Source organism: Anguilla rostrata, chromosome 2 (genome assembly GCF_018555375.3).
Source record: "Anguilla rostrata isolate EN2019 chromosome 2, ASM1855537v3, whole genome shotgun sequence".
In the NCBI taxonomy this organism is placed as follows: Eukaryota; Metazoa; Chordata; class Actinopteri; order Anguilliformes; family Anguillidae; genus Anguilla; species Anguilla rostrata.
This window is the reverse complement of record NC_057934.1, coordinates 63,678,529-63,703,732: the sequence shown is the minus strand read 5'-3', so window position 1 is coordinate 63,703,732 and position 25,204 is coordinate 63,678,529. Positions and strand designations below refer to the sequence as shown.

Below are 25,204 nucleotides of genomic sequence, written 5' to 3'. Positions count from 1 at the left end.
GCCACAGATATTCATGTTTTAAAGAATGAATATTCCACATTCAGTTAAGGACTTTTAATCATCCAGATTAGCTCTCAGACCACTTACGGTTTCATTTTTGGTAATGTGCTCTGCAGGATTGTTCCTTTTGAAAGCAATTACATTTCAAAACGATTTGTAGATCGACCTGCCTTTCAAATACAAAATTATGGAACTTAAACATTTTAAGTAACTTTACTTAATCAAGAGAAACAAAGCCCGAATACAGAGGAATTCCCCAAGTGAACCCTTCCATGTGAACCCTTGCCCAACAACACACAGAAGGAATTCTACTTCAAGATGACTACATATTTCCTGCAAAGTCAGCAAGGGTTTTAAGAAAACAGAGAACTTATTTTAAACATGATGCAGTGTCACATATTCTGTGGTACACCCTAAATTTGTTTGTCTGAAGGGCTGGACTGGTGTATTAATAAATAGTTATGATCAACGCTTCCCCTTGAGTTTGGTTATTTTTCTGAACATACTCGAAATTAACATTTAAAGGTGATTTAGAATAAGCTGTCCCTAGATTAACAGACAGATCTGGACCCTGGTTCGTAATAAAGGAGCAATGCTGGTATTGCTTGTCCAACAGATTAACATTAACATGTTCCCTCTGAATAACATATATACCATGTACGTAAATAGAAATATGGAAGACCGTTTGCATTGGTGTTTGGAAAAAAATGTAACCATGGAAACTAGTAGCAGCAGCAGTTAGCAGCAGCACTTGTTAGTTTCATTTCCTCCAGATCTAAGATAGAACTTCTGCATTGCAATGGCTGCAGCAGTTAGCAGCAGCACTTGTTAGTTTCAGTTCCTCCAGATTAAAGACAGAACTTGTTAGTTACAGTTGCTCAAGATGTAAGACTGCGTAATTCTGGTGTGAATTTCTGCAAGGCTCTCTGGGCTGGCAGCGGGCCCGTCAGCAGAAGTCACGTATCCAGGGTAGACGGGACTGAACTGGGGAGAATGACAGGTGGGGGGCTGCTCACCAGGCGGAGGGAGCAAGGGAATAAGCTTGGCGTGGGCGTAGTCAATCTCATAGCCTTCAAAGATGAGCGCCACGGCCCAGGCCCCCAGGCCTTTCTGCAGCAGCTGAGCCACTTGGCGACTGGCCAGGGCCAGGGCCCGGTAATCCTCCTCCTCCAGGCTGAAGATATCGCTGGACAGCGGCCGGCGCGGCACCACCACGGTCAAACCGGGCGAGTTGGGGAAGGGCGTGAGGAAGGCCACGTGGGCGTGGTCATCCCACAGCCGCCACTGCTGCTCCTCCCCCCGCACAATGCGCGAGAACAGGCCGTTGTGGGAGGGCTCCCCCAGGAAGACGCAGCTCGGGGGTGCGCTGGGGTCGGGGAGCTGGGCCCGGACCCTGGACCGGACCCGCTCCAGCTCCTTGCTTCCGATACCGAAGAGTCCAGATCCACAGCGTTCTGTTTGGGTAATCATATGTTATCAGGTACAGTGCTGTGACAAAGTATTTGCCCCCTTCCTGATTTCCTCTGTTATAGCACATTTGTCACATTGGTTGTTTTCAGATCTTTTGACTGAATGTAATATTAAACAAAGGGAAACTGAGGAAACACAAAACACATTTTTAAAATTATTTCATTTATTTAATGAAAAAAAAAAAACAAACACCCATATCACCCATGTGAAAAAGTAATTGCCCCCTTAATGACTGGCGGCACGATGCTAATGCGTGCTAACAGCGACTGTGTGTCCAGTGAGGCTCGGCTCCTTGAGACTCATGTGGAACTTCCCAGCATTTCTGCGTTAATCTACAAAGTCAAGTGAGTTGCGGGCACATCAGCACGAAGCAGTTTCATCATTCCCCCAGCAAATATTCAGGAATTCATAGTTAGAGGAATTCTTCAAAGTCTCTTTAATGCATCTCTGCCTCATATTTTTTTTTAAACCAGGGAAAACGGGCGACCGTGACAGGGGTGCAGTGACCTCTTCCATCCCGCCCCTGCTAGGCCACCTTATGCTGACTCTGCTGATGACATCATCTCACAGTCCCACCACGACATCGCAGCAGCGTCGTCTCCATGGCGACTGACACAGCCGTTACTGTGGGGAGCTCTGTCGCCGACGGAGGCGCTTCACCGGCCCGTGGCGACGCCTCCGCCGTCGTAGCCCGCGATGTCGTCGTAGACGACCTTGCCCCCGCCGAGCTCGCGCTGGCGCTCCCGACAGCGGCCCACCGTCAGCAGCGTGGCGGCCAGGCGCCGGTCGAGGGCGGAGAGATGCGCTTCGGTGAGCAGCGGCGCCGCGGCAGTCAGCCCGTCACGGGAGAGCGACTCCCGCATGACATCGCTGAGGCGGTACCGCGGGAGCGCCAGGAGACGCAGGCGCAGCAGGGTGGAGCGGCGGATCCTGGGGAGGAGGAGGAGGAGGAGGAGGAGGAGGAGAGGGAGGGAGGGAGGGAGGGAGGAGAGGAGAGGAGGAGGAAACGGGTGACCTGGAGCAGGAGGAGCACACCAGTAACACAGCTCTTTCTCAGGTTAGAGGAGAACACACACCTGTAGAGCAGCTCAGTCTCAGGTTAGAGGAGAGCACACACCTGTAGAGCAGCTCTTTCTCAGGTTAGAGGAGAGCACACACCTGTAGAGCAGCTCAGTCTCAGGTTAGAGGAGAGCACACACCTGTAGAGCAGCTCAGTCTCAGGTTAGAGGAGAGCACACACCTGTAGAGCAGCTCAGTCTCAGGTTAGAGGAGAGCACACACCTGTAGAGCAGCTCAGTCTCAGGTTAGAGGAGAGCACACACCTGTAGAGCAGCTCAGTCTCAGGTTAGAGGAGAACACACACCTGTGCAGCAGCTCAGTCTCAGGTTAGAGGAGAGCACACACCTGTAGAGCAGCTCAGTTTCAGGTTAGAGGAGAGCACACACCTGTACAGCAGCTCAGTCTCAGGTTAGAGGAGAGCACACACCTGTAGAGCAGCTCAGTCTCAGGTTAGAGGAGAGCACACACCTGTAGAGCAGCTCAGTCTCAGGTTAGAGGAGAGCACACACCTGTAGAGCAGCTCAGTCTCAGGTTAGAGGAGAGCACACACCTGTAGAGCAGCTCAGTCTCAGGTTAGAGGAGAGCACAAACCTGTAGAGCAGCTCTTTCTCAGGTTAGAGGAGAGCACACACCTGTAGAGCAGCTCAGTCTCAGGTTAGAGGAGAGCACACACCTGTAGAGCAGCTCAGTCTCAGGTTAGAGGAGAGCACACACCTGTAGAGCAGCTCAGTCTCAGGTTAGAGGAGAGCACACACCTGTAGAGCAGCTCAGTCTCAGGTTAGAGGAGAGCACACACCTGTAGAGCAGCTCAGTCTCAGGTTAGAGGAGAGCACACACCTGTAGAGCAGCTCAGTCTCAGGTTAGAGGAGAGCACACACCTGTAGAGCAGCTCAGTCTCAGGTTAGAGGAGAGCACACACCTGTAGAGCAGCTCAGTCTCAGGTTAGAGGAGAGCAGACAAGCACAGCGTCTCCTCAGATGCCACATCTCACTTTTCAGCCCAGCTGCTGAGCTGAGTGGAGCAGCCATTGCGATGCAGCTGAACACTTCAGGTTGGGGGGGGGGGGGAGACTGACTGACCAGAGAGAGACCCTCCTCTTGCACAATGAAGCAGGGAAACCCTGCCAACTCAACTCCCTCAATATTCCCCACCGCACAAATCCCAGGGTCAACAGTGCATGGTCATGACACTGGCGCAGTCACGATTCAAGGGTGGGGCTTCAGCTGGACACACCCCCAGGAGAGCAGACTTGACCCCTTTTGACCCCTGATGCATACTGCGTGTTACCGGTAACTGCAGCCCGCACAGCTTTGCGTGCTAATACGGTCTTTATGGTGCACATCTTATGAAGGCGTGGCCCCTGCTGCGCGGACTGCGTGGCAGTGTGCTGACGATCCCCGCAGCGCTGGCTCACCGTACCTGCAGCACTGTCGCAGCGGCGCCAGTATGGAGGGCTCGTCTCGGGAGTGCCGTCCGAACCTGCGAGAACACGCAGGCGGCGTCACTGCGACGGCATGCGCACACGCCCACGCCCACGCCCACGCTCAATTACAGCAGGTAAAGGTGTACTCACGCCCTTCCATTGTCCAGGTGCAGGAGGAAGGTGTCGTTGCCAAATTTTTCGAAGGTTTCGTAATGGTGTCTGTCCATGTTATCTGTGCAGGAGGAGCGTGGGGGGGGATTGAGATATATTACCACTGGCAAAACATTCCAGATTTATCAAATTAGAATTCACATAAACATAAATAAGCTAAATTCAACAGTGTGTTAAATTCAATGTCTAAATTTCATGGACACAGATTATGCTTAGTCCTGGTCAAAATGAGTTTAGTATGGACAATCTCCATTAAAAATGGAATTTAGGCTTAATCTGCATCTTTGAATCTGGCCCTATGTCTCTTAAGACGCGTTTCCACCAAAAGTACCCGGAACCTTTAGTCCCAGGAACTACTTTTCAAGGAACTAAAAGGTTCCTTCAGCCCATGGTTGTCTGCGTTTCCACCGCGGTCTAAAGTCCCGCGAAGATTAGGCAAATTAGCCCACCAACGTATGAAAAAGCGATGTTGTCGTCGGTCCATCTGTCCTATGATTTCTTCTGTAACCCCATACTACCACCGAAGTAGCCTACATTATTTTCTAATAACCAGGACAGCCCGGAGGGGTTTATTCCACTTATATACAACGGGTTACCAACAATGACTATGTATGGTTACGTTTGTATTTATTGATTTTTTCGATTTAATCACCTGGAATTGAAATATTCTTCTGCAGCTGTTTGGGCATATTTTACCGTTGTCAAGCAAAACTGTCGTTGGTAGTTGAACTTGGACCGTTGTTATGCAACAAATAGGATATAACAGGCCAATAGTCAGATTGTAACTGTTTTATATATCCTCTCAAACACATTCATTATGCTTTTATGCGAACATTCACTTTCATGTCTTGACATCCGAGGCAACAGAATGCATTCACATTTCCAATATAACTGGCAACAACAGCAGAAAACATGCACACGTTGTAAACAATTTGCTGTTTGATTACTTTCTCATCGTCAATTCCATATAGGCTAATCGCAAAATGACAAGAATAGAACGAAAACTCGGACTTGCGTGAAAATTCAACCCTCCTGTTCTGTTCATTTTTCAGGTACAGCAAAAATGTTGCTGCAAAAAAACGCCACCGAAGGGGGGGTGGAACAACTTGGACAAAGTAACGGGGTCCTACAGCACCAAGCGAATGACTGCGCGCTGGCCTTTAGGCATCTTTTATAACATAATTGATGTATCGGCCTACAATGCGTTCATCATCTGGACGGAGATTTTTTCTGAGTGCAATGTGTCAAAGCTGTACAAGAGGCGCATATTCCACGAGAAGCTGGGGAAGGCACTCGTGGTACCGCATATACAACGGAGGCAGCACAAGGACCCCGGCCACTGCAGCCACAGTGAGGGAGATCCAGGAGAGGGCTGCACCTAGTACACCAGTGCCTGAGGTAAGTAAGTGTGTGTGTGTGTGTGTGTCTGTGTGTGCGTGTGTGCATGCGGGTGTGTGTGTGTGTGTGTGTGATTGGGGTGAAATATGGTGGGAGGGAGTAGGAAATACCTTATGTCTCACATCTGCAAAGAAAGAAATGGTCTAAATTTGACACTTCTGACCGCCTTTTAGCCTCCACTTTCACTGTCGGGTCAAATGGACCCGAACAGTATCTCTGTGATATAAACATGCAGGGGGGGTTTGCAAATACATTAAATGAACCATTTTCATTTCAAATGTAGGCCAGTAGAAGAAGTTTCATACTGAAAAAATATTTTTCCTAGATTTTCAAACTTTAAAAAGGGTCAATTTGACCCGCAACATAACAGGAGGGTTAAATTAGCAGTGGTACAGCCACCGTTTGCTTTGCACCATGCACCATAAATTAGTCCATAGTCTTCCTGGTCTTTTTGTGGAATTGAAGAATGGCAGAGTAAAATTACGGCAGTCTGAAAAAGCTAAAGGGACGATTACTAGAATTAACCTGTTATTTTACCCTGACAAAAAGTGCGGAAGGTGATTTCCAGTTTGCTTTTACTGTATCACCAATGTGAATTACGCAGAACTACCGCATACCTCACATAACTGTATCAAACGTTTTGAGTCAATTACAACGGGCTAACAATGAAAATCCGGAAGAAAATATTCAGCAACCGAATTAATCCGTTTGAATGTTTTGGTACGTAATATGCTGTCCCAGCACGAATGCTTAGCATTTTATAAAACGAATACTAAAGCAAGAAAAGAACAGAAGAGCACACGTTACAATTCCAAGACGTTGGCAGGCTATAACCAAAACTAGGCTACTGCGCCACAAGTTTGATTTGAAGTTATTATGAAAATAAATCGGTTTGCGGCTGCAGATTTTTAAACATGGCGGTTGAAATAAAACACTGCAAGTAGTCGACCAATCAGAAATTTTCAGTGCTTGCGCCCCACCCCAAAGGTTCCGGTACTTTTGGAAAGTACTACCCCCGAGCAGGAACTGTTTTGGTGGTAAAATAAAGCCCCCGGAACTTAATTTAGACCCTAGTTCCTGCGGTCGAAACGCACTGAGTTCCTCAAAAGCTTCCTAGTTCCAGGGTAAAGTTCCTGCGGTGGAAACGCGGCTTCAGTGTACTGGTTCGGTTTGGGGAAGTCATTTAAATATGACACTGTTAAAAGTCAAACATGGCATTCCAGCCTCTGAGACCTTAATAAAAATGAAACCTCTTCACTGACTCATGAGGAAGTCCAGTATCGCCATGTCAATCAGGTCCAGGAGGCGAGTGCCTCTGTCATAGGGGGGTGTGGCCTTCACTTTGGCGCAGTAGTTTGGGTCCTTCTCCCACCTGCAGGGCAGAGAAGCGTACTCTGTGTCACAGTTACAGCCCTGCCCCCAGCCCTGCCCCCATCCAAAACCTCCAAAGCCCCAGAGTTCACCCCAAAGCCCCTGCAAGCCCTCCTGTTCTACCCCCCCAACCCCTCCCCTAACCCCCACCCCCCCATGTACCCACTGTGCCCGCTTGCTGCGGCTGTAGGACCGCCTCCAGGGGTACCTAACCTCCCCAACCCCCACACCCCAACCCACCGTGTACCCACTGTGCCGCTGCTGCGGCTGTAGGACCGCCTCCAGGATACTAACCCCTCCCCTAACCCCCCACCCCCGTGTACCCACTGTGCCCGCTTGCTGGCTGTAGGACCGCCTCCAGGGTACTACCTCCCCTACCCCCACCCGTGTCCCACTGTGCCGCTGCTGCGGCTGTAGGACCGCCTCCAGGGGTACCTAACCCCCCCAAACCCCTAACCCCCACCCCCCCATGTACCCACTGTGCCCGCTTGCTGCGGCTGTAGGACCGCCTCCAGGGGTACCTAACCCCTCCCCTAACCCCCCACCCCCAACCCCCACCGTGTACCCACTGTGCCCGCTTGCTGCGGCTGTAGGACCGCCTCCAGGGGTACCTAACCCTCCCTAACTCCCCCACCCCCACCGTGTACCCACTGTGCCCGCTTGCTGCGGCTGTAGGACCGCTCCAGGGATACTAACCCCTCCCTAACCCCCCACCCCCAACCCCCCACCTGTACCCACTGTGCCCGCTTGCTGTGGCTGTAGGACCGCCTCCAGGGGTAACTAACCCCTCCCCTAACCCCCCCACCCCCCAACCCCCACCGTGTACCCACTGTGCCCGCTTGCTGCGGCTGTAGGACCGCCTCCAGGGGCTCCTCCAGGTGCGGCGGGGTGCCAGGGCGCGGTCAGGCAGCATCACGGCCAGAGACGCCTCCAGAGCCCAGGGCCTCCCGCAGACCGCGTGCTCCGTGGAGCAGTAATACGAGCACTGGCCGTAGAAACACACGTTACCCACTGCGAGGGACAGAGAGGAAGGAGGGGGAGGGGGAGGAGAGGGGGAGGAGAGGGGAGGTCAGAGCACCAGCGGATCACTGCATCATTACCAGCAAAGGCGAACTAAAAAAAGGGAGTTCTGTCACAGCATGCTCTGGCGGACATTACACTGCGGCCGCAGGGAAGGGAAAAGCTTATCAGATGATTTAGGCGAATGAGAAACATTTGCCAGCAAGCGATCGCGGTGCAAACCGGGCTAATGATTAACTGGATGCTACTGTACATTCATTCTGCCCTGCTGAATGGGGCTACAAAAGACTGCGAAAAAAAGTGAACTTGTATCAAGTGCTCCCTCAATTTTATTTCCTCTTTTTATTAGGGCGGAGTGTAGCACAGTAGGTAAGGACACTGCCGTTGTACCCTTGAGCAAGGTACTTTACCTGCATTGCTTCAGTATATATCCAGCTGTATAAATGGATACAATGTAAAATGCTATGTAAAAAGTTGTGTTAGTCGCTCTGGAAAAGAGCGTCTGCTAAATGCTTGTAATGTAATGTAATGTCTTTCACTTTCACTACAAAATATGTTCAGCCTGAAAGTAACTCGATGCAGAGAATCAGAGAGAGAGGGATGAGAGGGAGAAGCGATGGAGTGAGTGTGAGGCCCTGACCAGGTGAGGTGTAGAAGGTCCTGGCCAGCTTGCGATCAGTGGTGATGTCACGGATCTCGCTGGTCACGTTGATCAGTCGCCCTGCGACAGGTGGAACCCGCTGAAAACCCAGCACCCTGAGAGAGAGCGCGGGCGTTAGCCTCTTTCTCCGTCGCCATTTTGGGTAGAGACAGCGGGTTAAATATCGTACAAATGGGGTCAATGTGGAGGAGCAGAACAGCAATACAGGCCTTGAATCAGGCCCAACTGTTTGTCAAAATTTTATTTAACAAAAAAAATTATGTGGCTGACTGGGGCCACACTTACACCCCACACTTGGGCACACACACACACACACACACACACACATACTCACACCTGGGTTGCGAATCAGCCTAGTACTTAAATGTGTGCTCGCTTTCCACAGTGGGAAATTGAGACTGAGAATCATCACACAGAAAGAGAGACGGAGAACCTGACACCTAAAATTTTGTCTTTGTTACTTTAGTTCCTTATATAGGGGAAACAGTGAAGATTTGCATGTATTTATTAATTTGTTTACTGAGCTCGTGCTTTCTGTATCTCTCTCCATCAGCAAATAAACCACCAGTAAAAACTGGAATTTCCAGGCTGTGTCAGCCTGCCTGTCACAAATGTGTTCTGTTAGCATTTAACTGTATCTCACAATCTGTGCTGTTTATTTTATACAGTCATTTCCCCCTCATTTTCATCAAGGCTGCCAACCTCTTTCCCAAATCCCTGGACGCACTAGCATTAACGGCAGCATGATAAGTCATCTTAGGCTACATGTAAATGTAGCCTAACATGATATGAGATATGGAATAATATATATACACAGTATGCAAAGGCAAAAGTATTAGGACAGTGGCACAATTTGTGCTGTTTGGGCTCCAACACATCGCAGGGTTTCCCTCAGAAAAGTTGTTAGGCCCGGTATCTTTTGACGGGGGCCCGGCGCGGGCCAGCGTCAGACTGATGGTAGGATTAAGGTAGGGCCCTATAGTTTATGTGATAACAGAATCACGGACAGAATCACAGAATTGAGAATTTAAAAAAGCTATAACACAGATTCTATAGGGCCCTACATTGCTAAAAGTGCTAAAAGCTGACTGGAGATTTAAAAATATGACTATGTAATGTGAATGTTGTTATAAATAAGTCATTTATTCAACACACATTACAAGAAGCCTTGGAATGCTGGGCACACTTACGGGAAACGAGAACCGGTTCCAACTTGTCCTATTCATTGGAATCGTATGCCCCCCACATGTTTTTACGACAGCTGCGCATTGCAAAACAATGAGGTAACGCCTTGGGGGAGGCACAGACGCAGGCAGCCTCTCTCAGGTGTTTGTTTTGGATGGGAACTGTAACAACAAATTTGATCCGGGCTGCCAGCCTTGATACATTCTGTTGCGATAAAGATTCTAAGACAACTCAGCAATTTCTCTGGATTAACGGGTTATTTTCTAGCCTGAAATGCGAACGTATTACTAAATGGCTACACGTGTCATGAAACGTGCAAGTAGTTGGCTGTTGCACTGGATATATTAAATGTTTTTACCAATAAATAATAATAATAAATGCGATTTTATTAATGGAAATAAATGTTGTGGTTGCGATTGTCGTCAGAAGGAAATGTCACTGACACTTGCTCTCTTTACAGTGGTTTCGGCTGGAAACGAGCTGTAAGAGCAACAACGTACAGCCTTGGAATGCTGGGCACATTTCAACAACAACAAAATATCTGTGTTACTGACTGTTTGGCTAGCTAGCTAAGTTAGCTAAATGACCACGTTGTCGTGCACATAAATGTCATCAAGCTAACGTTATTAATAAACAAGTGAAGTCGTTATTTCGATGGCGATTAATAAGACATGTAATGTTACAATGTATCGAATATTACACTAATGCTATTAGTTTAACGTCACCTACACATTGCTTAAGTTAATATAAAAAGAATGTACTTACTGACGAGATGAAGTGATAACGCAGCTCGTAACAAGGTTAATTAGCCTTCTAAATAAGAAATGATGGCTTGCTAGGTAACGCTAGCTTGTGATAGTTGGAACCGTCAAGTGTTGAAAGTCACTACGCACATTGAGAGTAAAGAACACTGATCTCAGACCTGCTGTTTTCCTGTAGTGCGTTCACGTTTAAACCAACAGATGTCGCTGGGGAGCTTTCCAACCGAGCCGCCCCACTGTAACTGTAGTTTAAAAAACATATTAAAAATACATTAAAAAATTTTTTTTTTCTTAATTCCCCGATGCTTAGGCCCGGCGGGCCGCCAGGCTTGCAATACACTGGCGGAAACCCTGCATTGGATTTGAAATTAAACAATGAATTTGAGGTTAAAGTGCAGACAGTCACCTTTCATTTGGTATTTACATCCATTTATCCATAATCTGTGTAGAAACTCTTATAGACAGACGTTTATCGACACCCCCCCCCCCCCCCACCTTTATATTTCAATTTGCAGCAATAATCCCATCTCACAACCTCCAAGGGACTCCCAGCACACAGTTGCTGGAGAAAAGTGTTGTAGGAGACCAGTTACACCATCCCTTCAGCTTACCTGTCCAAGTGGAAGGCGGCGATCTCAGCGTTGTGTCTCTCGAAGTCGGAGAAGTAGAAGAGATTGAAGTCCGTCTCAGCGTCACGTTCCTGTCTGAGTGGTGGAGTGGGACAAAGGGGGAGAGGCATATTAGGATGCTTAGTGCAGGGGGTCTGTCTGTCCACCTGCCATACCGGCATCTGTGGTTCAGACCACACGGCCCATGGCTGCTCACGCGTGTCAGCTGTGATCCTTCGGAGCTGTGAAACTGCACACTGCTGAGGAGTGACTCCCAGCCAGCTAACATATGACACTTTCACAACATCGACAGCACACTGTGGCACAAGATGACTTCGAGCTGCATTACAATGGAAAATGATTTCACTAGTGGTCATGATTACACTAGTAATACTGCAGTAACGGTTATCTCACTTCATGGGCTTCAAGAGAGCCTGTCCGTAGTTTGGGAATGACATCACGAGCTTGAGCTGAGTCCCTCCTGATTTCTGCACTGGAAGCAAAAAGAGAGAGAGGAGGTACCATGATAATGTATTCCACAAAAGAGTGCGCACACACACACACACACACACAAACACAGGTTGTTAAACTGAACTGGTAATTATAAACTGGCTGTGAGTTGCATTGGAAGCTGAATTTATCATGCAGTTTCTACTTTTCACCACTGGTGGTCACCAGAAACCACAAAACAAAGCAGGACAGCTTTCAGCTCACTCAGCCTCCTAAGCTTTAATCTAATGTTCAGGGACGTTTCCTCTTCCAGATCCATACTGCTAACATATTTCTGCAGTAACACAGAAATGAGAACTTTTACATATCTGGAAGTAGACCCTGCATTAATCAGTGGAGGGTACTGAACAATACTAATGTGTAATAATATTTGTTATGGAATTTTAAGTGTACAGTGATATAAACGATGACAATGCACATGAATAGTTACGAACATAGCATTGCACATTAATGAGTGCTGATCATTCAGTTTTCAAGAACAATATTTCCGGATAATGCTTACTTTAGTATTCAGTTATTCAGCGGTAACTGAATAAATGACATTGGCACAGTAGTCACATGACATAACACACGACACATTCGTAAAGCAGACATATTAGTCCTCTCCCAGCACACACTGTGGATTTTTTGCAGGCTGTTCAGTATACGGATATGTGAGGTGTGACCTTGAGTGAATCACAGCCAGTTCTCTGGTATTGAGTGGCTTTTGAATGCAACTGAAAAGAAAGTATTTTTATTCACGCCTCATATTTCACCGTTCTATGCAAGGAGGATCTTTTTTCCTCCCTGTTTCTGGCCTCTAACCATGCTGAAATGGAATACGATGTAAATATATTGATATAAAATATATAATGAAGATATCGCAACACTTCAACAGTAACATGTGAGCAAATATCCAAAGGAAGGGACACGACCGTGCAGTGCAGTCCATAGGGTGTCCAGTTCTCGACCCAAATACGAATCACGCCACGTGACCGAGGGTTTGATTCCCACCGTGATCCTTTATTAACTGTTATCTTATCCTTGTCTATTATCCTCACTGCTTTGCCCGAATAAAAACAATCTATATAAGGAGAGCCGACTGCCTTTTCTTTTATTAAAAAATATAAATTATGGTCACTTTCAGATTCAGCTTGCTACATATATTTAGTATATATTAAAACTAATCAGTGAGTAATTCCCACCTTGTATATCTGCTGATCTGTACTCCATCTGTAACCATGGTTAACCACTGCATTGTTTCCAGTAACTTCAGGCTTGTGGTTGTGTACAGTATAAGTTGTAAACTAAATGATAAGTCCTCTTGTTTAATAAGTCCTCTGTTTTGCACATTTAGACTGAGACTGAGCAAACATTTTGCCGGCAACATGTCTGTGAAGTAAAGTGATGTCACAGGAGGTACCGGGGGTGCGTCCCCCCCAAAATTCCCCCCCCCCCGACCCAGTGCAATCCCCTCCCCCCATCCCCCCCCCCACCCCCTGCCCCTCCCTCACGGCAGTGCATCCCCTCCCGGCTGCAACGCACCTGCTCACGAGCGGTGGTGGCCAGGCTCCAGCAGCCTGCAGGCGGCTGCGCTGGTACAGCTGCCAGCGGGTGATGCCCAGGTGGAAGCGCAGCCAGGGCGGGTGCGACTCGCTGCTGCTGTTCCACTGAGCCGTGTCATAGGCCTCCTTGTTGTCACTCAGCCTGGGGGGGGGGGGGAGAGGGTTGAGAGGAGCTGAAGCAGTTTTCTATCAGAGTTTCAAATGACACAGTATCTATCTGCAAATAGAACAGCTCAGAGATATCACATTTTTCCTGGTTTTTCAGGTCACGCCTCATAGCATTGTTGTGTGCTGAATCTATGTTGGTTTTAAGATGTTAGAGAAAGTGCTAAGTGTTCAGTCTGTATTGTGAAATGATATCCATTTCCCCAACTTCCTGAGAAACATTTATTTTTGACAAACATTTTCAGGCAGAACCATCGAACCAGGCAAAGCTCTCCAATAATACAATAATTAAAGCTGACTGAAGTCATTTTTAACTTTCCTCTTGTGGTCTCAAAAGCCAAGGTGGGAAATTCATATAAATTGCTACCAGTGTTCAACACCAGCCCAGTGTTATAAAGCTACAGCCTAGTACTGAGCATGAAGTGGGCTAACTCCCTGCCCTGTGCACTCACCATTCCTGCACGCTGTCCCCATTGTTGCCCTTGACCTTCGGCTTCACCTTCAGCAGCCAATCATCTTCATGGAGGGGCGGGCGTGGCAGGTTGTAGAGAGGGTGGCTGAAGAGAGCCGACAGTTTAGGAAGGCCCGCCCCTGCTGACTTGGCAAGAGGGTCCATTTTGGTGGCCATGTTAAGCGAGGCGATGGGCCCTTCCTCCAGAGAGGGGGCGCTGTTTCCCGCTTTTTCGTCAGGGAGGGGCCCGGCTGGCGCATCGTGGGGTCTGCGGGCATCCTGGCGCGATGAGTCCACCGGACTGGCACCAGTGCCCCGTCCGGGCGAGCCAGCCTCCAGCCAGGTGAAGTTGGCGTCCACCAGAGCCCTGATGGTCTTGGTCCTGGGACGGGCGGGAGGGCGGCAGGGCGTCTGAGAGAGCGAGAGGGAGGACAGGGCCAAACACAGGTGCAGAGCCAGGGACAGGCACGCCAGGAGAAGGCAGGCAGGCCGAGAGCAGCGACGCAGGCCCCACCTCTTCATGCCGAGGATCCGGAGCCCGGGGAGCCAGGGAGAGCCGGGCAAACCGACCGGATTATCATCTTAAACAAACAGGAAGTGCAGAAAAATCTCAGAGAAGCAACAACATTCGGACTCCTCAAGATAAATAATTAACCGTTGTCTGTTTGACTGGCTCTGTGTGCCCGAGTCTGTACCGTCACCAAAGCTGGAACCACAAACACCGACGTTATACCGTACGTACCTGTAAGAGGGCTCGGATAGAAAGGTCTAACTCACCCAGAGAGTCAGAGCTCTTCATTATGCGTCAGCGAACCTGGGGAGCCCTTTTCCAAATGACACGTCCCAGAGTGAAGAAGGCCAAAAGTATCGCTTACCTGCTTTCGCTTCCTTATGAAAAAAAAAAAAAGCAGCTTCAGACCGTCTGCGACTCTTCTGTTTCCCAAATGGGAACGGGCTCCGGTGTCCTATCTCCTTTATTCCTCCGTTTGCACTCTTTCCTCCCTCCCTCCCTCCCTCTCTCCCTCCCTCTTTCAAACAGAACGGCGAGAGTTGCCAGGTTAGAGTGATCCCGATGGCACGGAGAGCGAGGTCAATCTGTTTGCTCGTCCGTCCAGCCGTCAGTGGGGCCTCTGCCGTTCAGCAGACAAGGCCTGGCCTTCCATTTTTCCACATTACGTAACATAAAGACAAATTTGGACATCGATAGGCCGGAGCAGGGCCACAGAGAACAGAGCAGAGGGAGAAATTACAGTTTGGCTTTCAGACCCACATTCAGAAATGGATCTGTATGCAGATTCACACAGGTGCACATTCACACAGCTGGATTTTTTGGGGGACACCTGCGGTTTATCTGTGTGACGGTGATGCAGCTGGGACAGGACTGAGAGACTGCGCGTTCATACACACTGATGATTGCGCCTGTCGCTCAGGAGGGCCTACAGAGGAGCCAGGTCTGGAGACCTGGTGAAGGCTGCAGGCTCGTCTGTCCGTGAGGCAGCAGGGCTGCTGGCCATTCACAGCACAGACATGCTGATTACCACCGATCTGATGTGAGAGGTGTTTTCAGCACCACACACACACACATGTGCGTGTACACACACACACAGACACAAAAAACACACATGCATGCACATGCGTGAGCTCACATGCAAGCAAAAAACACACACACACATTGAACACACAGGAGAGAGAGAGAGACAACTGAGAATAATGGTGAGGGTTTGCAAATGAATCTGGAGAAAATGCAGAGTCATTTCCAGTCAGTCTTTGACACAGGAATGTCAATTTTCTCTCAGTCCTCATCATTGACGTGTTGAGCTGCTCGTCCTGCTCGTGTTTTTAACGCATGCCGATTTCACTGGCATCCAGCTGTATGAACGCAGCACCCTGAGTCCCGCCTGGCCCAGGGGTGCTTCCACAACAGGCTGCAGACGCTCAAAACAACATGGTGGTGATGCCTATTAACCGTCACAGAACCTGTGCATTTCAACGAGCCCCCAGGGCAACACGTTTGTGGAATCGGAAAAGGCGTGAAACTCTGCGACGATCGGATCCTGTCTGTTTGTGAATATTCATTTCAGACGAGGAGGAGCAGGAGAAAAGCATCCAATGCTCGCTAACACTACCTTGTGCTAACACTGATGGGTCAAGGGAAAGCTGTGTGTGCCCTCAACACAAGTACTCATTCTGAACTTCTGAAAAAAAAATTAATCACGCACTGTTTACTCAAGGGGCTGACAGCCATGTTAATGCCACTTAGTCACTTAGCAACCACCCTCCCCTCGCCATTCACCACTGCCCTTTCTCTGCCTCCCGTTTCCTGCCGTCTACCCCTGCTCTCCCCGTGGTGATTAGGCGGCTCCTGCTGCGCGCGCACGCTCCAGCACACGAGCGAAGGGCCCGCACACGAGCGCAGTGGTGGGGCACGATGTAACTTTCCTTTCAACCTGGGCCTGCTGAAAAAAGACGCCCATTGGCACAGACCAGATGAAAAATTAATCCCCTCCCTCGCTCCTGTTTTAGGATGCATCGCTCACTCATCCTTTCTCATTTCCTGCCTTAAGCATCCGTTCCTCCCTCCCTCCCTCTCTCTGTTTCGCCAATTTTTCTTTTCCTTCCTAGCTTCTTGTCCACTCTCATTCTCTCAAACATCCCACTCCTCCCTGATCCATCTTTCTTTCTTTGTTGGACTTGCTCACCGATTTATTTTTAAGGCATGTATGGTTCACATACACACGCACACACACGCACACACACACACTCCAGAACCAGCCTGCATGTCTCATTGTGATTAGAACGTTAGTTGCTAAGAGACAGCAGTGAATAGAAGACTGAGTGACCGCCAATGTGAATGTATACAGTCATGGACGCCGTGACATCATCCCATTTATTAATGTTTCGCACAAATATTTTCAATGTGGCAGTACAATGGTGCCAAACAAAACCCTGCGAGAGAAAAAAAAGCTTAGATTAGATTCGACGTTTCAAGGAAAACGAGCGCGCGAACAGCGCTGTTAGCGTACGTGCAGCCGCGCGTGTGTAGAAGCGCGCGCGAGCGCATGCAGAGACCGGAGATGCGGTTCTGAAGGTGGAGGCACACGCTGTACTCTCAGGCTGTCCATCCATGAATCTTTCATAACCCGGTATAAAAAAGACAGAGACGGGCGAGGAGAGAAACAGCGAGGGGAAGAAGATGGGGCGCGGGGACAGGGAGTAAAAGTTAGCCCGAGCGGCCCATGTGAAATGCATGAACAGAAGCACACGTTTGGGACGGCGCTCACCCCCCTCTGGCCTGTTCCTGAGCGGGGCAGCTGGCAGAGCGTGGCACCAGGGAGTTAGCGGAGAGCAGGGCAGCCTGACCGGTGTCACAGCGTCCGCTTCGCTGTGCAAACAGCCGCTCGATACCGGATTGCCACACGCGAATGGCCTCTGTCTCCTAAATCTACAGTGTCTGCTTTTCACCCTCAGTGCACCTGAACTCAGCCAAAAAAAGAGCCCTGTCTCAACTCTCGCTCCTCTCCCCAATCAAACGCTTCACTCTCTTCCTAGTCTTCCCAGTCCTTCCGTTTAAGAGGTGCATTAAAGGAGAGACCGTGTGCGGCGGCCTGCAGAGTAGCCGACCTTCCAGTCTTATGTAATCTCCCAGGGCGGGAGCACTGTCTGCACTGTGGTTCACTCTCCACAGGCAGCTCTCTCTGCTTTCCCCCCTGTCTGAATATAGAGGGAGGTGAGATGGTGAGACGGGCCTGCTCACCTTTAAAAATGCATAGAGTTCATTTTTAAACCCAACCCACCGCACAGGCACGGATCCCAGGCTGGTGTGACCGTGTACTTCTGAATTCCCAGCAAACACACTTTCGGCAGAACAGCTCACTGGCTGCATCACGACCTGTTTTCCCCTTCACACACGTTTCCCCGCAGCCACCGTGACTAAGAGGACCTCAGTTCAATTCCTCATCTCCCCCCAGAGCAAGCCTGTGTCCTCGCCTGACACACCGAGAGACAGAGAGAGACTGAGTCATCAGCAATAAAGAGCCCAACACTAGGCCGAGCGCTCGAGTGGCTTCAGATGAACAGGACGGACACGTGCGGGGCGGGAGAAGAACGGAGGGGAGGTGGGAGGAAAGGAAAGGAGAGAGCAGGGAGGAAACAGAAGGGAGGCCCACACGGAGACTGAGTCAGAGGGAGAGGGAGTAAAGCAGGAGGAGACGCAGCAGCATGCAGGAGAAAGCGTGGAGAGGGTTACACGTGACATACACGTTAAGAGGAACACACGGAGGAGAGGCTTCCTCACTCCACACGTGTCCATGCCCGGCACATTCTCTGAGACGCATGGAGAGAGTGTGCTTTGAGAACGTTTCCAGGGGAATGCTAAACCTCGGGCAGCATTGTAAGGAACGCACAGGTTAACGGAACAGGGCGGAGGACAGTTGACAACATTTTGAAATAACAACATCTTTATCGGGTCTGGCAAGTTTTCTCTTTGTGCTTAACCACCTGAAGCCATTCAGGTTTTGCTTCGTTGTAACTGTTCCACAGTCACGTAGCTGAAGTTTGAACCGAACGGACGGCATCAATCTCCCCGCTGCAGTAATGAAGCCGCGGATAATGCGCTGACTCCGCGCTCGTGAATTGCCGCAGTTAAATGCATCGGCCGGGCGATCCATCTCCCGCCTCTGGCAGCTGTGGGCGCAGGAAAAACGCGGTTTAATAAACGGCATCCTCACCGGTTTCAGAACACAGCTGCGCCGCGTGTGGAAATGCGTCTTCCTCATCTCCGTCTACTCTACATAAAAAATTCAAAGATATCTCAAAGCACCCAACGAGTGCGCACTATTCATCGCGAGCAAAAAAAAAAAAGAAAGCATCTACCTCATTCGTCGACAGAGACTGCTCCAATCAACTCAAATCACTTCAAACTTCATGTGCTTTTCAGTGCTTTTTTTATTTTATTATACAAATAACCACTTCAAATGTACCGCAGCACAGAGACCATTAAAGGGACGTTCCATTAAACTTCATAAAATGTCACAACACTTATCGAAAGTTTCCTTACCTTAAAGGCAGCCTCCACTCAGAGACATGGATCCTCCATTTTTGCTTGTTCATATTGCCAGAGCATCATCTAAATGTTTGCCTATCCACCAGATTGAAGGCCACGGCTCCAGCTAGCATTTTCAAAACTGCATGCATAATAAAATCTCATTTAGCATGTTCACCACATTCTAGGGAGATATGCGAGCAATTATGACCGGATACGTATGAATAATAACAAGCAAAAATGCAAATATAAAAACTGCTGTGGGATTTTTGACCTCTATTAAAATGCAGCTACGCTTTCCTATTTACATACTGTAACATAGTCACATAAGCTGCACTTCAGCAACTAGATAGGTTGCTAGGTAACATTAAAGATTCCACGCGATGACAGTCTTTGGACTACATATGTAATATGATGTCATTATCATCAGTAATATTCCCATCACTGTTGACACATGTATGCATTAATAAGGTATGCATGCACATGCAGAGGGGAGTCTCTGGGTGCCCAAACACCTGCCCCTTTTGCCCCAAGTGCCCGACGTGCCCCTTTGATTTGATATTTAAAAAAAAAAACATTGGTATTATTATTGTTGCAGTCATTAATTTTCATTCATACATTTTGGTAGAATATATTCTGTACAATATCTGGGTGTGTTAAAACTGTTTTTCTTGGTTGGCGCCCCTCAGACAGGCCTCTGCACCACTCTGCTGGTATGTGCTGAAGTTAGCTAGACACAGTGGATCTTATTATGCATGTGATTGGGGCCATGTAATGGGGCACCAGATTTAAATGTCTCCAGTGGATTCGCTAACATATGTTCTCTGGCAGTATAAAAGATTAAGCATACCCATCTCTACAACTGAAGACACCTTTAATGTAAGGGCTTTTTTTCACCCTTTAGGAAATTTTGTTAATTCTGAGTTAATTATCCCTTTAATGTTTACAAAACTCCATACAAACAACAAATATTAATCACATGGCCAGTGGCATTTCTAGTGACACTAATACCAACAATAAAATATTCCCATGAGTCACAGCCATAGGCTTGAATTTCAGAGTGTCAGCATTTCAAGTTATTAAAAATGATCGAGCCCTTCTTTATCAAACATGTAAAACTACAAATTACAAGAGTAACAACAACTTCCATTTCCATTATGTTGCTTTAGAAAAGTACAGTTGAGTCTTTACAATAGCATTACAGTATTTACACAATGATTATTAAAAAAATACAAATACAACTTTTAAAAAAAACATTTAAAAAAGTAAACAGGGACTGAGAGGAAGAGGAACAATCTGAGGACAGAAATATCAGATCGCACTTGAGAGAATTTAGGGAAATGGGACAAAGAGATGGAGGAAAAGTTTTCCAACAGATGTTCTAGTGTTCCAAAGACACATACAAAGATAAACAGAAACGGAGAAAGAAGTAGTGAAATGCATCAGAACATTACACAAACACACGCGCGCACACACACACACACACACACACACACACACCTAAAAACTATTTTACTGCATTGAGCCATATGATCCTCAAGATGGAGAGAAACCAAAAATTCAGACTGTAGACATAAAAAATTTTTGTGCTCACAATCACTAACCCTACACACGCACGCACGCACATACGCACACACACACCCACACACACACAAACCCACAGTCCAGGGTGACTCTGACCCGTGGAGTACAGTACAGGAGTGAAGCGTTTTTAGAGGGTGCCGAGGGCCCGCGCTACGAGCACTTCCACACGCACACGGCCAGGCTGCCGCCGAAGAACATGTAGAGCAGGTTCTTCACCTCGTGCGTGACCTCGAAGCCGAAGCCCTCCCCGATCACCACGTGCCACGAGCTGCCGAACTTCTTGTCCATCGACTCCTTGATCATCTTCGCAGCGCTCTGAGGAGAGAGAGAGAGAGCGTAAAGGTAAGTATGGCCGAAGTCGATCAGCGCTTCACACTGCACCCCATGAACACGCGCATTAGTCGCACTAAACTTAGGGTTGTAACTAGGCAGCTGTTTCATAGGTGACTTAGTTGATGCGCCTGTCTTAACGACTAATTGTATTTTTATTTATTTTCATAGATTGCGTTGTGCCGTTCGTTGTTAGTGTTAATCAGTTTACCATCAGGTCAAGTTGAACTAGGGGTTGTTCCCTGTACGACGTATTTCTCTAGGTTCGTCATACTTGTTCCTGGTTATGGTTATACACTTTGTTGTACGTCGCTCTGGATAAGAGCGTCTGCCAAATGCCTATAATGTAATGTAATGTATTAGTCTGTATTCAATCAACTCCGTCCTGAAAAGTAAATGTCAAAAAATACACATATATTCTATTGTTTCTTCCTCACAGACACAACCTGGCAACTTCTTCTGGGTGACAGTTCCACTCGTTAGTGGAGAAAAAAAGCAAGCAAATTTATGTGGAAGTTCAATTCCATTAAGGTTTATTTATATAACACTTTTCTACAGAGACACTGTCACAGATGCTTTACAGCAAAAAACAGAAAACTGAGAAAGACCGAATCTGAAGTGCAAATACAAGGACAAATGTTGACTGTATCTAGGCAACCGGCAGACAATGCAAGATGCCAGTGAATAGTGTATTGCCAGTGGCCTTGTCTGGAACTGTTCAAACCCAGAAACAATTTTACCCTTTCTCTGGATTATAATTTTACCCATTTAATACATTCAGATTTTATCCATTTAATAATTTTACTTAAAACTCACCTACTCAAAATGAATGTATTGAAGGCAAAATTAGTCATACGGCAGCTGACTAAGTGCTTTCCACCAGGCAGTTTAAACCAAACATGTATAATATTTCTGAATATGCAGCATTGATTAACCAAGATCACGACGACATGTTTTTACCTATTGTGCCAGGAACTATAGCCCTGACACCAAGTACATTTGGGTCTGTTGCCTGCATGGACCCAGCCATTGACAATTCTCCAGTATGCAAGTGAACCAAACACGTACCGAGCCAAGAGGCGTTCAGCTATGCGCACGCGCACGCGCGGTACAAACCGCACCCCAGAAGACAGCGGGCACAAGCTGCACGTGACGGACGTAACGTCCCCAAATACACAATTCTCTTTTTATTTGCAAATACTCGGCATCTCGATCCCACGGGGTACTCGCCAGGAGTATGTACTGCAGATGAGAACGCTTACTAAGAGCAACTGAAACGCTGAGGTACGTGGGAGCGTCAGAGGCTTTGGATAACGTTCCACTGATGTCCTCATTACGCCTTGCATCTGCCATTAGGGGTGTGTGGGAGTACTGCCTTGATCTTAAGTAAAAAGGAATTAATCACCGTATACACATATGTACATGTCTATTGTTCAATGATTAGTGACATGATGGTGCTTATTATATATAAACCTACACCTTACATGTGGAATTGATCACCATATTATGTGCAAACAAATGTGTACAAAAAATATCCTTCATTTAAGGACAATCAACCAGAAATCTTGAATCTTCTGCATCCCCACTCACTGCACAACCTCATCATCATCATCATCACTCACACACGCTCTCTCTCTCTCTCTCTCTCTCTCTCTCACACACACACACAAACTCTTTCACCTCATTGTTGGTGGAAAACTTCTCACAGGCAGTGACACAAAGCTCCATGGTCTCCACCCTCATCTCCTCAGGCATGTCCGTATGCTGCAAGGGCAAAGGGACTGTAACACTAACGATACAACACTGCCCAGCACACATCAGCTCACAACGGTGAGACACGTTCTCCAATTTACCGTAAGAACAACACACACGTACTAACCCTGATCAGGGGGAAGCTGTGGACCCTTTTGTAATCTGCCTCTTCTTTCTTGGCGTCTACAGTCTCAGCCATCCCTCTTAAACAGAAATTAAGAGACCAATTTAATTTAAAACGAACAACTTGCCACAGAGGAGTAGAACTGATTACGTCATGAAAAAGTTAAAAAGCTCAATGCGGAGAGTTGTGCTACCGATCATTATGCAGCTTAGTTTTGAGGAGGGGGTGGATTGAGAAGTACAACTACTTCTTCTAAACTAATTCCAAAGCGCCCATTTTTAACGAAAAACATAGCGATACATTTAACTGTCACAAAACAAAATAGCCTACAGTAAACACACAAATGCAACTGAACACACACGTCACAGGCTCCCCCTAACCCAATATTGTAACCGCGGGTTAGGCTACTTAGCTAACTGGCTCATCTCGTCTAGCTAACTAAATATTTCTACGATATATAACGTTAGCTATTTACTTGTGCACACAACCACTTATTCTTTAATTGACTCTTTCCATTTAAATTCCTTAATCAAGCAAACAATTAGAAACTGGGAATCTTTACTTTATGTAAATCTTTTTAAATACTCTACACGATCCAGCTAGTTAATTTTGGTGTAGTCACAGCAAGGGATACAAAGCTAGCTATAAACAAGATTAACAAACTTAATGGTTAACTGTAATGTTACACAAAGTCAAGATCAATAGACTAACAGTACAATATACAGCACTACATTAAACAGACATGATTTAAATACCATAACGCCTTATTCTATTGGTACGATCAATCGTTTCAGATAGGCTACTGTCATATCAATAACGGATACACACCTTTCCAGCTACCCACCTTCTCAAAAGCTCAGAAGTTTGTTACACCGCTTCTTTGGCTACAGTAGTTGTTACATTTCGGCCATAGCAACGATTTGAGCCTGCCTTCCCCGGAAATACCCACCTACTGCAAACGATTATTTCGGTTGGATAGAAAGCCTGTCAATCGTACCTTTAAGTTACTGTTAATAACGCCTACTTCCTTCCTCTTAGTCCGGAGAAAAGTAGGCTACGTAGCCTACATTCGAAGCCGTAGTGAAAGTACACATTTTTGGTCTTCCATTCTGTGTCTGTGGACATAACAAATTTAAATAACATATGGTGTAAATTTCAAAGTATTGTATGGCATAACATTGTATGCATGTTGTTTGCATATATGCTATGCTAATAAACTAAACTCCAGTTGCCACTGGTTTGGTTGTTATATATTGTCAGTGGTTCTTATACATCTCGATGGCCTGGACAGACAGGAGGCAGATGCATATTTAATGCCTTTTGCTTTTCAGGACGCATTAATAATTTCATCTATAAGTCCTCTATAATCCCTTTGATTCGAGGGCTACCTTTATTTTGGAAATGCTGAGTGCATGTAATTACCAGTTGTTGCACAATCAGACTGAAGAACAGCAGAAAATCCTCTGAATGCAAATCACCTGTGCATAATTGATAGGCTGAACCATAGGAAGCAATGTCAGCACCTAGAAAGCAGGCGCAGTGTAGAGAGAAGGCCGGGGCAAAGCCTGAAGCAGAACCTTGTGTCACCCCAGTAAATAGGCTGTGTCCGGAGGTAAACGGGGCGATTGATGATAAACATGATCAGCAGCATAAGCGGAGAACAAAGAATAAGCAGCATTTTTTTTTTTTAAATGAGCAGATTATCTGGAGGAGAAATAAATGTACACAGTCCAGTACTGCAGAGAGATCAGCAGTGGCGAGCACCTTGTTCTTTATAGATATTAATGCAATGCAGCATTTTGCCAGGTGTGCTGTAACGTGTAAATTGCTCTGGCTGGCTGACTGCTGCTTTTTCTTTCTTCCTTTGTCAGCTAGTCACTGAATCTTTTTTCATTCCTTATTCCCATATCCCGCTTCCTACCTCCCTCCCTCCCTCCCTGTCTTCTCTCACACCCTCCTTTTCCACCTCTGCATCTGATAACCTACATTAGGCTGCTGCCACATCTGTTCAGGTTCAGTCCCCAGACGAGTTGCACACAGTTGTGTCCTAAATATTCTGCACTGGAATAAACTCATGCAGAGCATCATGCAAGGTATAATTGTGAACTCTACTGGGGATGATTGATTTAAGCGATGCAATTACTGCTCTTCTTTGTATTGCATTTTTATGCCAAATTGTTCAATGCACACACAAGTAATTAAATATGGCGGGAATGATATCTAAGTTATAGTCAGGTTTGGCTGTGTAAAATTAATTTACCGTGTGTCTAACAGACATAAGATCTGGCTCACCTCATTCTGAGAACTCTAAATGTAGTTTTAAGGAATTATTGGAAGAGAACCCTTTATGGATTTATTTGATTGTAGATAAACCTTTTTATTCTGGTTTTGTGGATTAGTGGATTATTTATTCCTGGAGAGATGAAAAATAGAGGACAAGGGGAGGGACTAATCTGTTTTATGGAATCAGTGAAACAGTGGAGAAACAAACAAAACATGATTAACATATAGATGTTGTCAGTAAAGTAACATATACCTTTCTGTGTACGTATGAATGTGGTGATTTGTGTGTGCAT

The 25,204-nt window shown here is 47.1% G+C and overlaps 2 protein-coding genes across 2 annotated transcripts; both read right to left on the bottom strand.

Annotated features, from left to right (window-relative positions):
- Positions 1-1,605: 1,605 nt before the first annotated feature.
- On the bottom strand, positions 1,606-14,760 carry LOC135248823 (extracellular serine/threonine protein kinase FAM20C-like). Its single transcript, XM_064323778.1, has 11 exons — positions 14,575-14,760; positions 13,799-14,378; positions 13,193-13,323; positions 11,542-11,662; positions 11,131-11,223; positions 8,553-8,668; positions 7,723-7,903; positions 6,784-6,893; positions 4,103-4,184; positions 3,949-4,008; positions 1,606-2,400 (listed from the first exon to the last, which is right to left on the bottom strand). Exons 1-11 carry the CDS (start codon positions 14,594-14,596, stop codon positions 2,127-2,129), a joined length of 1,770 nt encoding a protein of 589 aa, XP_064179848.1. The 5' UTR covers positions 14,597-14,760; the 3' UTR covers positions 1,606-2,126.
- A 4,935-nt stretch (positions 14,761-19,695) lies between these two features.
- Positions 19,696-23,615, bottom strand: LOC135248821 (dynein axonemal light chain 4). The gene is made up of 4 exons (XM_064323775.1): positions 23,473-23,615; positions 22,632-22,707; positions 22,433-22,516; positions 19,696-20,737 (listed from the first exon to the last, which is right to left on the bottom strand). Exons 2-4 carry the CDS (start codon positions 22,701-22,703, stop codon positions 20,573-20,575), a joined length of 321 nt encoding a protein of 106 aa, XP_064179845.1. The 5' UTR covers positions 22,704-22,707; positions 23,473-23,615; the 3' UTR covers positions 19,696-20,572.
- Positions 23,616-25,204: the final 1,589 nt, after the last annotated feature.

What these genes read in the sequence shown, in the direction of transcription:
- LOC135248821 (XM_064323775.1), bottom strand. Translation starts at nt 22,703, where the DNA reads ATGGCTGAGACTGTAGACGCCAAGAAAGAAGAGGCAGATTACAAAAGG. An exon ending in ACAGCTTCCCCCTGATCAGG is followed by an intron (nt 22,517 to 22,631) that starts GTTAGTACGTGT and finishes TTGCCCTTGCAG; the next exon opens with CATACGGACATGCCTGAGGA. An exon ending in AGTTTTCCACCAACAATGAG is followed by an intron (nt 20,738 to 22,432) that starts GTGAAAGAGTTT and finishes CTCTCTCCTCAG; the next exon opens with AGCGCTGCGAAGATGATCAA.
- LOC135248823 (XM_064323778.1), bottom strand. Translation starts at nt 14,596, where the DNA reads ATGAAGAGCTCTGACTCTCTGG. An exon ending in GCTCTCTTGAAGCCCATGAA is followed by an intron (nt 11,224 to 11,541) that starts GTGAGATAACCG and finishes TCCACCACTCAG; the next exon opens with ACAGGAACGTGACGCTGAGA. An exon ending in AGCCGCAGCAAGCGGGCACA is followed by an intron (nt 6,894 to 7,722) that starts GTGGGTACACGG and finishes TCTGCCCTGCAG; the next exon opens with GTGGGAGAAGGACCCAAACT.